At 32.9% G+C, this 13,649-nt stretch overlaps 2 protein-coding genes across 2 annotated transcripts; both read right to left on the reverse strand.

Moving 5' to 3' along the window:
• Positions 1–7,011: 7,011 nt before the first annotated feature.
• Positions 7,012–9,361, reverse strand: LOC130636111 (uncharacterized). Its single transcript, XM_057445728.1, has 5 exons — positions 8,478–9,361; positions 8,067–8,395; positions 7,823–7,970; positions 7,546–7,750; positions 7,012–7,347 (listed from the first exon to the last, which is right to left on the reverse strand). Exons 1-5 carry the CDS (start codon positions 8,682–8,684, stop codon positions 7,022–7,024), a joined length of 1,215 nt encoding a protein of 404 aa, XP_057301711.1. The 5' UTR covers positions 8,685–9,361; the 3' UTR covers positions 7,012–7,021.
• On the reverse strand, positions 8,794–11,808 carry LOC130636914 (uncharacterized). The gene is made up of 5 exons (XM_057446764.1): positions 11,625–11,808; positions 10,783–10,889; positions 10,340–10,617; positions 9,418–10,181; positions 8,794–8,822 (listed from the first exon to the last, which is right to left on the reverse strand). Exons 1-5 carry the CDS (start codon positions 11,806–11,808, stop codon positions 8,794–8,796), a joined length of 1,362 nt encoding a protein of 453 aa, XP_057302747.1.
• Positions 11,809–13,649: the final 1,841 nt, after the last annotated feature.

Here is a 13,649-nt window from a genome sequence, read left to right on the forward strand (position 1 = left end):
TGAGATATATATACATTTTTTACATTCCAGAAACTTGCTTTTTATGCTTTGTAAGCCATTGATGGAAATGATTAGTGTCAAGGTATAACTGAGGGCTTCTTTTTATATTTCTAAATGATGGATGAAAGCGTCCAGGTGTATATTCAAATGGATCTAATTGTAGTAGATCATTGATCATTTGTAATTCATCCTCATAAGGGCTTGCGGTTGTGTGTCTTGAACTGTTTTTTGGTACATTTAGAACTTTGTCAAGGTTTTCTAGAAGTGCCTTGATTCCTGTTGTTGCTTTGCAAATTGTGCTGATAGATGTTAAGGATTTGTTTGCACCTAATCTTTTTACTACATTCTTACTAATGTTGTTGGAAATCTCTTGAGCTAAATCATCTTCAATATTTCGACCCATACCACCCGTCCAGTTACAAAAAAAGCCCCACTTGAGTTGTGCAGACAAACGTGGTGTTGATAGGCACTCTATTTGTGCTATGGACACAAACATCTCCAATGCATACTTGCTGTGTGTATTAAATGACTTGAATATGGGCATAAGCAATTTTTGATTGGTCAAATTTCTTTCACCATCACCTTCCGCTGCTGTATCTTTCAGTTGCAGTAGAATCATAGTTAGATATGACACCAACAATGCATAATTTTTTATATAATCTTCATCTTCACCTGGTTCAGGAGATTGCCCCTTCTGAAAAATGTAATTGTCAACAAAAGATCCAATGGATTCATTGTAGTAGCTCTGTATTTCAGATGTTTCTTTGTGACACATATTTGAATTAAATTTATTCAATGTAGGGTAACTATCAAGGCTGGCCATTCCAAACGAATCTAAGACTTTTGTTGGAGTTACATTTCGACGGTTATATTTCTCTCTGAAGAATTTTAATGTGCCTTGTTGATTAAATGAAGTGCTGTCGTATAACATACCATAACATCCCTGTAGAAAAGATGCTTTACAGTGCCACATCACTGGTTTGAACGGAGAGCAGTGCTCAAACCTGTCAGTTGGTGTATGTGCATCTGCAAGTAGATCCTTAGCACCAGCAAACCTTACACGGGTCAATTGATCTCCCGCAAAAGGAATTTTCATTTCTCGCATAGGATCATCTTCACTTGACTGAAAATGTGCTCCAGGTTGATCAGGTCTAGATGCATCGTCTTTAGGAAAAATAGGATTTCCAACCTCCCTTTCGTTTATTCTGCCACTTTTTTTGTAGATCTCAAAAATCCAATTTTCATATGTTCTGAGGATTTTCACACAATCATCATATTTCACTTCATTAGCATCAATAATTGGTAAACTGATGATAACTGAACTTTTTGCCATTTCATATGAAAATTCATGTTGGATGTGTTTAGGTATTACCTTTTTCAAAAATTTGAACTTCGGAAGGTATTCAAAGCAAATTCTGCCAACTAAAACCATGAAATTATTTCTCAGCCTTGTTAAATCATTCCTATTCAACAGGAAAACGCAACGATTACAATCATTTAAATTACGAATTGGGGCATCATTGGACAAATGGTTAAAATCTACTCTATTAATGTAAAGATTTGAGGCAAATAAATGGATATCTTCATTTTGAAGTTCCTTGGTCATGTGGCCTTTTAATACTCGCAAATCCCAATTGTCACCAGTACCACGTAATGATTTGTTTTCCTTGACTGATTTAACTGCTTTGTCACAAAATGTCCTTCAATCAAATTCAACAGGTATGAACGGGAGGTGTATGATAAAGCTACTTCAAGCTTGTGTAACTTTGCTGAAGCTAAACAAGAGTAAATGGCCTAATAACATTTATACTCTGCTAGTTTTAGAAAAGGTTTGATAAGTGAAAATCATTTTTAGGACTTGTGAAATTTGGTTATTTTCTCTATGCTAAATTTTTGCCAAAGTGCTAAAAAAGATACAAAAGATTACCTTTTTACTTGCACCGCCTTCTATTAGTGAAACTGTGTTAAGTCTTTGAAAAAGTGATAGCTTTTCCCATTTAATATTCGTTAGGATAGAGTATATGAAGCAAAACTTGACTTTTGCAACTTCTGGCAATCTATCGGGGCTAAGTTGTAATCCAGATGTAGCAGCAAATACATCTATTAAAAATGGCTGAGATACCTTCAACTCATTCCAAATTGCCTCAATACTAAAGTTATTCATATCTTCAAATAATGTCCCATATAAAACACTACCATTCTTTTTCTTGCATAATTCTTTTGACTTTCTTTCAATAGATGCTGTGATGATACATTTTTGTGAGAAGTAAATGCTGGGTATGAGAGATGAGATATTTGCGATTGTACTTGGTATTCTTAATTTAACTTTCTGATTGATATGGTCAACTTGATCTTCACTTAATAGTCTTGATTGAAATACAAATCTGTCTTTATGGTACACAGACTTATCATATTCCACTGTTGAATTCTGTGATGTGCTTCCTGCTTTTTCATAAACCAGTTGTTTTTTTGGTGACACTATAAATCAAGATAGTAAATTTGAAGAATATATATAAAATATAAAAAAGTATACATGTATATGCATAATATATATAAAAAAGATATATGTAATTTTTAAAACATAGGTAAGAAAGAATGTATATTTTACCTCTGAGTTTCTTTGTGGTACATTTTTGTTCTGGTGACGATATTACCCTTTTCACACTGCAATTTTTCCGAAAGCTTATCTGTGCATTCCGACACAAAATCTTAAATTGTACAAAGTTTTCAATTTTTCTTTCACATTCACGACAGATTATATCATTTATGTTATCAGTTTGCACAATTGTGATACCCACAGTGCCTTGTATTTTCTCTTGAAGTTGTTTTGATGTTCCAATATTTCCAAAAATTTGACTAAATCGTTTTAAGTCAGTCTCAGCACACAGTCTACACACTTTATCACATCCACTATAAACTTTATGTGGTGTGATATTTTCTTTCCCTTTGCCTAAAAACAAAGATTTATATTAGTTGTTATTTTTTGTATATATATATTTTATTTCCAAAACTTCGTAGCAACACAAGATTGCAAAGTATTTTCATAAAAATTACAACATGTTTCGACTTTACCAAAGTCATCTTCAGAATATTATACATAAGTTGATACATACACTCTTTATACAAAAATTTTTTCGAAAGTTATTTAAATATTTCCCAAAAGTACAATTTTATATGAATTATACACAAGCTAATCCATGTTGACAAAAATAATATTAGATAAACTAACAAAAGTTAGTTAAATAAAATTTATATACACAATTTGTTTAAGACAATAAATATTTCCCAAAAGTACAATTTTTTAATTTTATTAAATGAATTTACACATGCTAAATCAATATCTAAGTAACAAAAACGATATTGAACAAGCGGCTAATACAAAACATAAAATTAAACGGATAAATTGATGATGCAATGCTTAACTTGTTTATTGAGGTCTGGTTTCAACCAAGAAATATGCATACCCTCTTTGAGTTTCCTCTGCCAATCAGTGTCTGCATGATCCAAAATAGAAAAACAATTTTCGTTACATAGTAATTTACAGTTAAGATTTGACTGCATATGCTTAAATATTTGTGAGTTTTTATCAGTTTTCAAATGTTCTTTAACTCTACTAGAAATGTGTCTGGTGGTTTCACCCACATAGCTAGCATTACAACTAGCACAAACAAATTTATACACAATTCCAGATTTAAAAGATTCAGGAACTCGGTCCTTGCAAGAAAAATAATCTTTAATTTTACACGACGTAAAAACGAGGCACACATTGATTTCTTTACACATCTTATTGACAAGTTGATTGACTTTTTCCTTGGCAGTATTAGAGTACTTGCCAATAAAAGGCAATTTAAAATACCTTTTTTCTAATACATTAGTTGTCTCTGTACTGACAGCTGTAGAAAAATTCTTATCAAGGTAATTTGAAATATGGCGGTTTACTAGTTTTGTAGGAAAAAAGTTTTTTCTCAAAATTTCAGTCAGAGCCTTAATATTAATGTCGAAGTGTTTCCAACAGTTGTTAATTTTGAAAGTCCTGTCAATTAGTGTTTTAATGAGACCTATTTTATAGATTTTGGGAGTGAAACTAAAATAATTAGTTAAAAGGCCAGTATAGGTTGACTTATGGAACACAGAAGTATAAAATTTGTCACTGGTGTTCTCAATTAAAATGTCAAGAAAAGGAAGTTTACCATCAACTTGTTTTTCTAAGGTAAATTTTATATTAGGGTGTCTCTGATTCAAGTATTCAAAAAAGGCCAACGCTTCACTTTCATCGTTAAATAAAGCAAAGATGTCATCCACATATCTACGGTAGTATGTTGGGCCACAACCCGAGTAATTTTTTATCCATTCCTTTTCTTTAACGCCCATGAAAAGATTCGCTAAAATAGGTGCCAGCGGTGAGCCCATGGCAACACCATCGACCTGTTCATACATTTCATTATTGAACAAAAAATTCGAGGATGACGTTGCAAAAACGAATAATTGTTTTGGTTCAGATTTTGTGATTTTGAGTTTACGATTTCCGGCAATTACAAGTTGAACTGCAAGATCTAATGTTTCATTCAATGGTATGTTCGTGAAAAGACTACAAACATCAAAAGAAACCATAAACTTGTCGGATTTACTCACCTTTTTTAATTCCTCAACGAAAGTGAAAGTATCTGCAGTACAGTAATCCTTGGGAATTACATCAGATAATAAACCACCTAAAAACTTGGCAAGTTGATAGTTACATGTGCCTATAGAAGATATAATAGGCCTAAATTTAGGTAAATTTTCAAAAGATTTATGCATTTTAGGAAGGCCGTATATTCTGGCCGGTTGAGAACCACTGGGATATATATCGTTGTACACTTTGTCACTAAAAAAACCTTTTTTCTTTAAATTCCTAAGAAAACGTTGTAACTGTCCTTCTCTCTTCAATGTTGGATCTTCGTCGAGTTTTTTAAATTTAGTAGTGTCTAAAATGATATCCAAGATGCCTTTTTCATAATCCTTTCTGTCTAAGATTACTACCCCATTTCCCTTGTCCGGCTTTAAAATAACAATATTGTTTTTCTTCAACTTTTTCAGGATACCATGTTTTTTGATAACTTCGCGACTGGGTCGGTAATCGTGGTAATAACTATTCGCAATATGTGATAGGCTGGACTTTAAAAGATTATCATCATTTTTATCTTTCAAATTTGAGGACATAAATCGATAAATCATTTCAAACGAAACAAACACATCTGTTTTCCTAAGTGTTGATGGTGGAATGGCAAAAGACAGACCATTTTTTAAAATTTCACTCTCATCATCAAGCAAACTGTACGAAGATAAATTGGTGACAATTTCGTCTGCTGTAAACGGTGGTGCGACGTTTTTAGTTAGACTTCTAAGTTTCTTCTCTTGGGTAAAAATGCATTTTCTAATACTTTTTTCAACACTTTTCTCGGCTGCTTTCCGTAAAATATAGAAATCTATAGAATTCAAGGTATCACTAAGAGATTGGCCGTGATTTACATAATCTTTTCCTAACTTGATTCGTTCTTTTTCTCCTTTGTGAATGGCACTTTTCAGTAAGCGTTTACGTATTAATCGCCCATCATTAAAATTGGTGTGTGGTAAATTAAAACATAAAAACTTCGGTGTAACATTAAATGACTGACAGTTTCTTAAGAAAGTTAAATCCAAATTCTTCTTTTCAACTTTGTATGATAACTTTTCGTACTTACGTAAGTCTCCGACTGTAAGCTGTCCGTTATACTTGTGCGCAATATCAAATATTATATTTCCAAAACTTCGTAGCAACACAAGATTGCAAAGTATTTTCATAAAAATTACAACATGTTTCGACTTTACCAAAGTCATCTTCAGAATATTATACAAAAGTTGATACATACACTCTTTATACAAAAATTTTTTCGAAAGTTATTTAAATATTTCCCAAAAGTACAATTTTATATGAATTATACACAAGCTAATCCATGTTGACAAAAATAATATTAGATAAACTAACAAAAGTTAGTTAAATAAAGCTGCCTTTTTCCCATCAGTGAAACAACAAAAATAATGTTTAAAAATTTTGAACAGCACCGATAAATTTGTAACGATGCAAGGAAAGTCAAAAATAACGTGAATTAATAAATATTTTCTTCATAAACAAGTTACCAAAAAATCTGCGTAATGCTCATCGCCATATTTGTTGTTACTATAAAATGCTGTGCTTGCAAAAAAAAATTCTTCTGCATTTATTATCTTTTTAGCATAATTTAAAAAAGCCGTATACGCATTCTCATTGGTTGAGTAAGTCTGTTGTACCAGGGCCTCGTACGCGTTTCATCCTCATATCAAAAAACGCTACAGGCCCTGGGTTCGAGGTTGCCACCATTCTAGCACAAAATAATATCAAAACGATAAACTTTAAGTTTATTTTACCGCAACTTTTTTTGGAAAAAATCCCGCCTTTTTTGAAAATTTTACAAATCCTTAGCACAAAAAAATCTTCCTTTGCAGTTTGAAGTATACAAAATTCGCATGAGTGACTAGATCCAGTGCGTATAGAGTGGATGTAATAATAACATACATGTTTTCTTTATACAAGAATGTTTATCTTTTTTTAATGTTGCGATTCGCCTTATTCTATTTTAAACTTTTCAATAATTTCAAGTGTTTGATTCGTTGAACAACTCGTAGTTCATTTTAGTTAACCCCATTATAAAAAACACAAAGCAAAAATTATGTTTTGTGCTAACTCGTGAAATAATGAAGATTTTGAAAAAATAAATTTCTAAATTGATCAGATTCTTGTTGACAAGCATTTTTTCCACATCTTAAAAAATAAAATAGCAGTAAAATTTCAGTCTCGCCATTGTTCTCATTTTTTGCTTACTCTTTCAGCAATTATCAGCATTGTTCTTATAAAAGTGTATAATATAGTAAATAGCTGTTCTAAAATAATTGTTTCTTAGTAATTTTCTTAACACATGGGAGCAGGGCAGAGGAAGATTGAAATACAAAGAATAATTTTTCACAGTTATAATGTAATCCTTAGTTGTAATGTACGTGTTAAGTTAATAAAATACAGAAGAGCTTCTCGGAAATTGTCAATTGTTTCATTCGCTAGAGATCCAAAAAGGTCAGAAATACTATAGCGGCTTTCAAACTCTCGCATTCTTTCTGATAAAAGGCTTGGTGAATTGAAAAGTGGATCGACTCCAAACACGCTATCACTGACAATCCTCGATTCAGGGTACCACTGCATGTAAAGTAATTTAGCTCCTACTCCATTTGGTACAACTTCTGCCATCAATGGTACGATCCCATTACTTCTGGTTTTAATTACTGACGGCACGCCTCTGCCTAAAAAAATAAATTTGGGAATCAAGCAATACGAACCATACGGACAACCTTGTTTGCAGTGCTTATTACATTTTTTTTACAACAATTTCGCTGTAAAACACTAAGGGGTCATTTGAAACCATAATTTTTTGTTAAATAAATTTATTTGGTATAAAGAGAAACAACAATAATTATTTAATTGTTTATGAAGATATATACCTGGAATAGGGTGATTATTCCACGAAGAAATAACAATCTTAAGACCATAACTCGCTACCAAGCAAGAAACAAATGATACACAAAATTTTACGCAGTCGTTTGACATATCTATGATCTCTTCATTTTCCATAAATACAAGAACTGTTTTTAAAGGATAATTTACACGACAGTTTACCTCCACCCAAAATCTTTCAATAGGGAGGTTCTAAAAGGATATAATTAAGAAACAAATATCCCGCGTATTATAATGTCATGATTAATTTTTTTTCTTTCTAACCTGCTTGGATTCTGTTTGTCGATAACATTCTATTGCTTGATTTCCACGAAGCATTGCTAAATGCTCTTGCATTCCAAGGATTAAATAAAATTCTCTACCGCAATCAACTCGCAGTTGATCAGGTATTCCGTATGTTACCAAGGTTTTTCTGAGGAAAAGAAATAACGTATTGTTGGAATATATGCTTAAAAAACTGCATTTAAATATATTCACGAAACATTTAAATGCGATAAGAAATTCTCACATGTATATATTTTCATGTATTTTAAAGTTGTTTTTAATTGCCATTGTTGTTCCTGCCGTAACATACCGGGTATGTCCATCTATAGCTACAACATGAGTTACTCCATACATTGCCACCTTTTCGTTCTGGTCAATATGTAGCTTATGACCAAAGTAATCCGCCTGATATGGCACTGGATTCAGCAACCGCTCGGTTTCCGTCCTCCTCCTTTCTTGATTTGCTGGTGAGACAATTGTCAATGCTTTGGCAACACGTTTTTGACTTACATTCAAATTGTGTTTTTGTCTGATGTAGCCCGTCATCATTTTTCGTCCGTACGTGGGTCCAACCTTGAAAAGTTGAAAAGTATATTCATCTCTTATTTGTTTATCAAATTTCAATAAAATAAGATAAGAACATTTGTATATATACCTCTCTTACTGCTGATGCTGTCAATCTGTTTATCTCTTCTTGTGACTTCCGCGAAGTCATGTTATGTTTACTGCAAAATCTCTTCACTGATCTTTCGCTTAACCCTCTTACTCCAGGGTACATGGACTTAAAAATATCGCTGATCTCTTTGTGTGTTTTTTTATCATTCAAAGGTTGCGATGAATATTCCATCGATACTTTTTCCATTGTGTATCAAAGAGTAGAGGAACGAGTGAAAAAAGACACACTTGCGAATAAGGTTACGGACTTACATGCGCAACACCCTCCTTCGTGGTGGGTAGACAAGAAAAATTTGTTAGTCTGAACTTTTCTCTAGACTATTGTCTGAAAGAGTGAAAATAAGTGAATGAACTAACATGCGCGACAACCCCCCTTAGTGGTGACTAGACAAAAAAATGTAGGAAATCTAAACAGGTGACCTGTGTAACGCGTGAAATTAAAAAATAATAAAACTCCCAAAATTGAAAAACATAGTAGTCAGGAATTGAAACTTTAAATTGAAGAAATCCAAAATTCAAATTTGAAAAAATCCAATCTAAAAATTAAAAAAAAAAATCCAAAATCCAAAATTAAAAAATTTAAAAATTAAAAAAAAAAATGAAAATTCAAAATTCGAAATTGAAAAATTGAAAATCCAAAATTGAAAAAAATCCAAAATTCCAAAATTCGATTTCACCCGAATGGAAATTCAAAATTGGAAACACTAAGGTGAGCTAATTGTTAAATAGATAAGGATATTGACATTTTCTGTGCCAAAAACCAAGTTTTATCAACGAGAAATTGGATGGCCCTTTGGGTACACGCATTGTTTAGCCTTATATAATATCCCTAAGTTTTTAGAGATTTTATTTTCAAGGGTTTGTATATGTTTATTCCTTGTTAATGATTCGTCTAAAAGTACGCCAAGAAATTTTATTACTCTTTATGTTTACGTTATTAATTTTAAGAGATGGTAGTTTGAGTGGAATATTATCAGTTTTGTAGCGGTTATAGAATAACACATATTTAGTTTTACTTATATTGAGTGAGAGTTTATTTGCTTTAAACCATTCGTTTATATGCGCAAGTTCTTGGTTAGCTGTTTTAAATAAATCGACAATGTTAGTATGGGAGTAAAAAAGATTAGCATCGTCAGCAAATAGAATGAATCTCAACATTTTAGAGGAATTGTGTAGGTCGTTTATGTAGATTAAAAACAGTAAGGGTCCAAGAATGGATCCTTGTGCACCACACTTTATTAGTTGAAAGAGCGTCAATTTATCGTCGTATGCTATGCATTGTTTTCGGTTAGTCAAGTAATTTGTAAACCATTTCAAATTGTTGCTTTGCACACCGTAAGATTTTAGTTTGGATAAAAGAATATGATTGACAGTATCAAAAGCCTTTGAGAGATCAATGAATATCCCTAGTGTAAACAACCTTTTATTAAAGGATTCCGATAATTCACTTACCAATTCTATGACTGCATTGTCCGTCGAATGGTGCTTTTGGAAACCAAATTGTTTGTCATATAAAATATTATTTTGTACTAGATGGTCGTCGAGACGGTTATACATTATTCTTTGAAGAACTTTCGAGAAACATGGCAATACGGAAATAGGTCTATAATTAGTAACATCGGAGTTTTCTCCTGATTTAAATTTTGGTGCCACTCTAGCATTTTTTAATTGGTCTGGAAACTGTCTTTAAGAAAAGGCTGAAGATATAGAATAGAGATGGTTCAATAATATCATAACATCTTTTTACAATATTTACACTAATATCATCAAGACTTGGACTTTTGTTTGGTTGTAATGATGAAAAAGCACATCGCAATTCTTTTATGGTACGTTCAGACTCACTCATTAGTATCGCAAGTATCTAAGTAAGAGCTGTGTGTTTTTGTGGTAGATGGAATTTTAGCAGCTAGTTTTGGTCCAACATTGATAAAAAACTCGTTGAATTTGTTAGCAATTTTATCTTTTTGGAGTGTAAGTCCATTTTCAATTATAAGTTGTTTTGGGAATTTCTCAATATTGTCTTTGGTTTTGTCAATTATTTTTTTAATAACGCTCCAGGTTTTCTTAGTATTCCCTATTGATTTCGCTATTTGACCTGCATAATAATTCTTTTTTGCTCGCTTTTTAAATTTTTCAAAAATATTTTTATAGTTTTTGTATTTGTTTTCATTGGTGTAAGTTCTTTTTTTCAAAAACGCTTCATATAGTCGCTGCTTCTTTTTAGATGATTTAATGAGACCTTTAGTAAACCATGGGTTTTCTAAAGTGACTGTCTTTATACTTACTTTTTTTCTAGGAAATGATTTCTCATAAAGATTAATAAACATGCGCAAAAAAACATCGTACGCGCCATTTATATTTTCAGTTTCACTTACCAGCTCCCAGTTCGTTTCTAAAAGAGATTGTCGAAACTTTTCTATGGAACATTCATTAATCTCTAGTTTAAAAATTGACGGGGCAGATAACTTATCAGGGAGAGACTCATCAGATAGTAAGAAGGTCGGGAAATGATCAGATACATCAGTTTCAATCACTCCAGTTTGATATTCGTTGTTATGAAAATTATTTGTGATTAATGTTATCAATTATGGTAGCAGAAGTCAAATTCACTCTCGTAGGTTTGGTTATTGTTGGAATAAGATTATGTTGAAGGAGCGTATCTACAAAGGTTTTTACTTCATTATTTGATGTATATTCAAGAATGTTTAAATTTAGATCTTTGGCAATGTAAATGTGCTTATTTAAGTGATCTAGTTTAGTGAGGTGTGACTTAAAGTGTCGTTCAAATTCTTTGAAGATTCCAGCAGGTTTTCTATACATAACAGTTACAATTATATTTCTAGTGTTTTTGTTTATAAGTTCAACGGTTAATGATTCACAGTCGTCAGTATTTATACTCAAGTTACCTCTTAATTTATAATTAATAAAGTTGTGTATAAAGAGACATGTACCACCACTAGACCTATTTCCTGAACGTGGTTGATGTATTGGCTTTAACCCGGAATGTTAAAATTTGAATTCGTTACCATGTGTTCCTTGAGTCAGGTTTCTGTTACACAAATGATTTTGAAATTAAATTTAAGGTTGCATAACATTGTGTTCAGATTTTCTAAGTTTTTGCTTATACCTCTTGTTTTAATGTTAAGCAATGAAAATTTGTTTTTACATTTTGCAAGATAAGTTTTTGCTTCAATCGGAGAAACATTAGTAGTTTCAATTTTTAGATTTTTACAATAATTCAAGTCTAGATCAGTCATGTTCAATGTTAAGTTAGAGTTAAATATATCGAGAAAAGATGCGTTATCATCCATTTTTATGTTAAGTTGTTATACTATGTTAAGATAAAAAACAAAAAAGTGAGTTAGTTTTCACCTGTATTTTTGATTTCCGTCGCCGCTACGCGGGGCGGAATCTTTAAAATCGCCTGATGGAAGATAGATATATATCTAGAGACAGCACAGAGCCTGGACGCTGCTAAGTTTGTGTTCAGGCTAAAACCTCGAAAAATATTCATATTTTCGAAAGCCAATGAAGATGCTTTATTTTAATCTATGTCAATTTAATGACCAATCTGAAGAGAGATTGTGTACTCTTCGTGTGGCCAGAACATTTTGTGTACGGCCATGACTAAAAGTGCTTAGATTTTGTTGGTCGCCCCCTTGCCACTTGCTGGTCTCTGATGGTAGTAGTTTTATTGATGTAGCTGGGGAGCTAAGCACATTTTTTAAAATCGTGTATTTTATCAGGTAAGAATTATTTTTTATTCAGTGAGAAAGGTGTGCTGGCTAGCTAGCTATCTCAATTTTTGGTACTGACATACCCCTTTTAATAGTCGTGAAATTACTTATATACTCACTATCGTATAATAACATCGTATAGAGCCAGATAGCTAGCTAGCTACACAAAATAGTGCTTTGATTAGAGTTCCTATTTTCTTAAAGAGTCAGCAACAAAAAGCCTTTGTCCTGCTTTGCGTATTTTTTCCATTACTGGACACCCGAATCACCTGACTCCTGTTCTTATGGGGAAAAGGGGGGCTAAAAAAACTTCCAAACAACACTTTGTGGGGCTACTTCTGTCAGATAAAAAGGTATATTCCCACAGGATTTTTTTTACATTTTTTGCAGAAAAGTTGTCGAAACATGACAAAAGTTTATTGTTGCTGCACCGAACAGTCAGGGTTAACTGATGATTAACCTGTAACAATATATATATATATTTAGCTGATGTAGGATAATTAGACGCTACGCATATAATTAGCCGTTAAAAGCTTCCTTGTGTTCTTAACAGCTAACTGTTGAAGAGTCCTAGAGTATTTAATGCTCATTTTGAGCCACGCAGACTCAATTAGGGTCCGCGCTCTACCAGACAACTCCCTGCAACATCCAACAGCCCACACAGTGTGCTATCTCCCCTATATCCCTCACATGGTGGGTTAACCTAGGGCTATCGTAGCATTCACTCACCCATATTGAATTGCAGGCAAGGGGAATCGAACCCCATTCTCCCGCACAAAGTGCCAGAGTTATAACCACTAAGCTATGGTGCCATTGAAAATTGCTAACTATTCTGTTACTGGCTAATAATCAGTTCTCCTTGAGTGCCTAATTTTCTTGAAAATCTTTCTTGAACTCACCCAAAGTATCACAAAATATTTTTCTAAGATTTTTTGAAAAGACTTGATTTTTTAAAATCTCACGAAAAGGACCATCGATTTATCAAATCCGCAAGTTTATTGTGTGTTTACCCTTTTTGCGGAGAGTAGCGGAGTCAACCTCGAACCCAGGGCCTGTAGCGTTTTTTGATACGAGGTTGTAGCGGAGTGCGCGCCAGCGCACGGAGCGTAGCGGAGCCTATTTCCTCATTATGTAAGCCAAATATAAGGGAAAAGAAGTACGATGGAGAGTATATAGCATTTCTATGCGATTTCGTCCCTATACATCCGAATTATAAAAATTCAAACAAAAAGTCACAGTAATCCAGCAATTTAATGTGGTCATTCTTTAGTACAGTTTATAGTAAGCGAGACAACGTGTTTATCAAGGAGCAAAGCGATGGAGTGTTGTTGTTTTTTAAAGATGGTGCCAAGCGGAAAATGGGGACGAACTGATATTTTCAAGAAAACGAAAGAGGGAAGTATAAATAGCTAGCT

This window comes from Hydractinia symbiolongicarpus, chromosome 3 (assembly GCF_029227915.1).
Source record: "Hydractinia symbiolongicarpus strain clone_291-10 chromosome 3, HSymV2.1, whole genome shotgun sequence".
Taxonomy (NCBI): domain Eukaryota; kingdom Metazoa; phylum Cnidaria; class Hydrozoa; order Anthoathecata; family Hydractiniidae; genus Hydractinia; species Hydractinia symbiolongicarpus.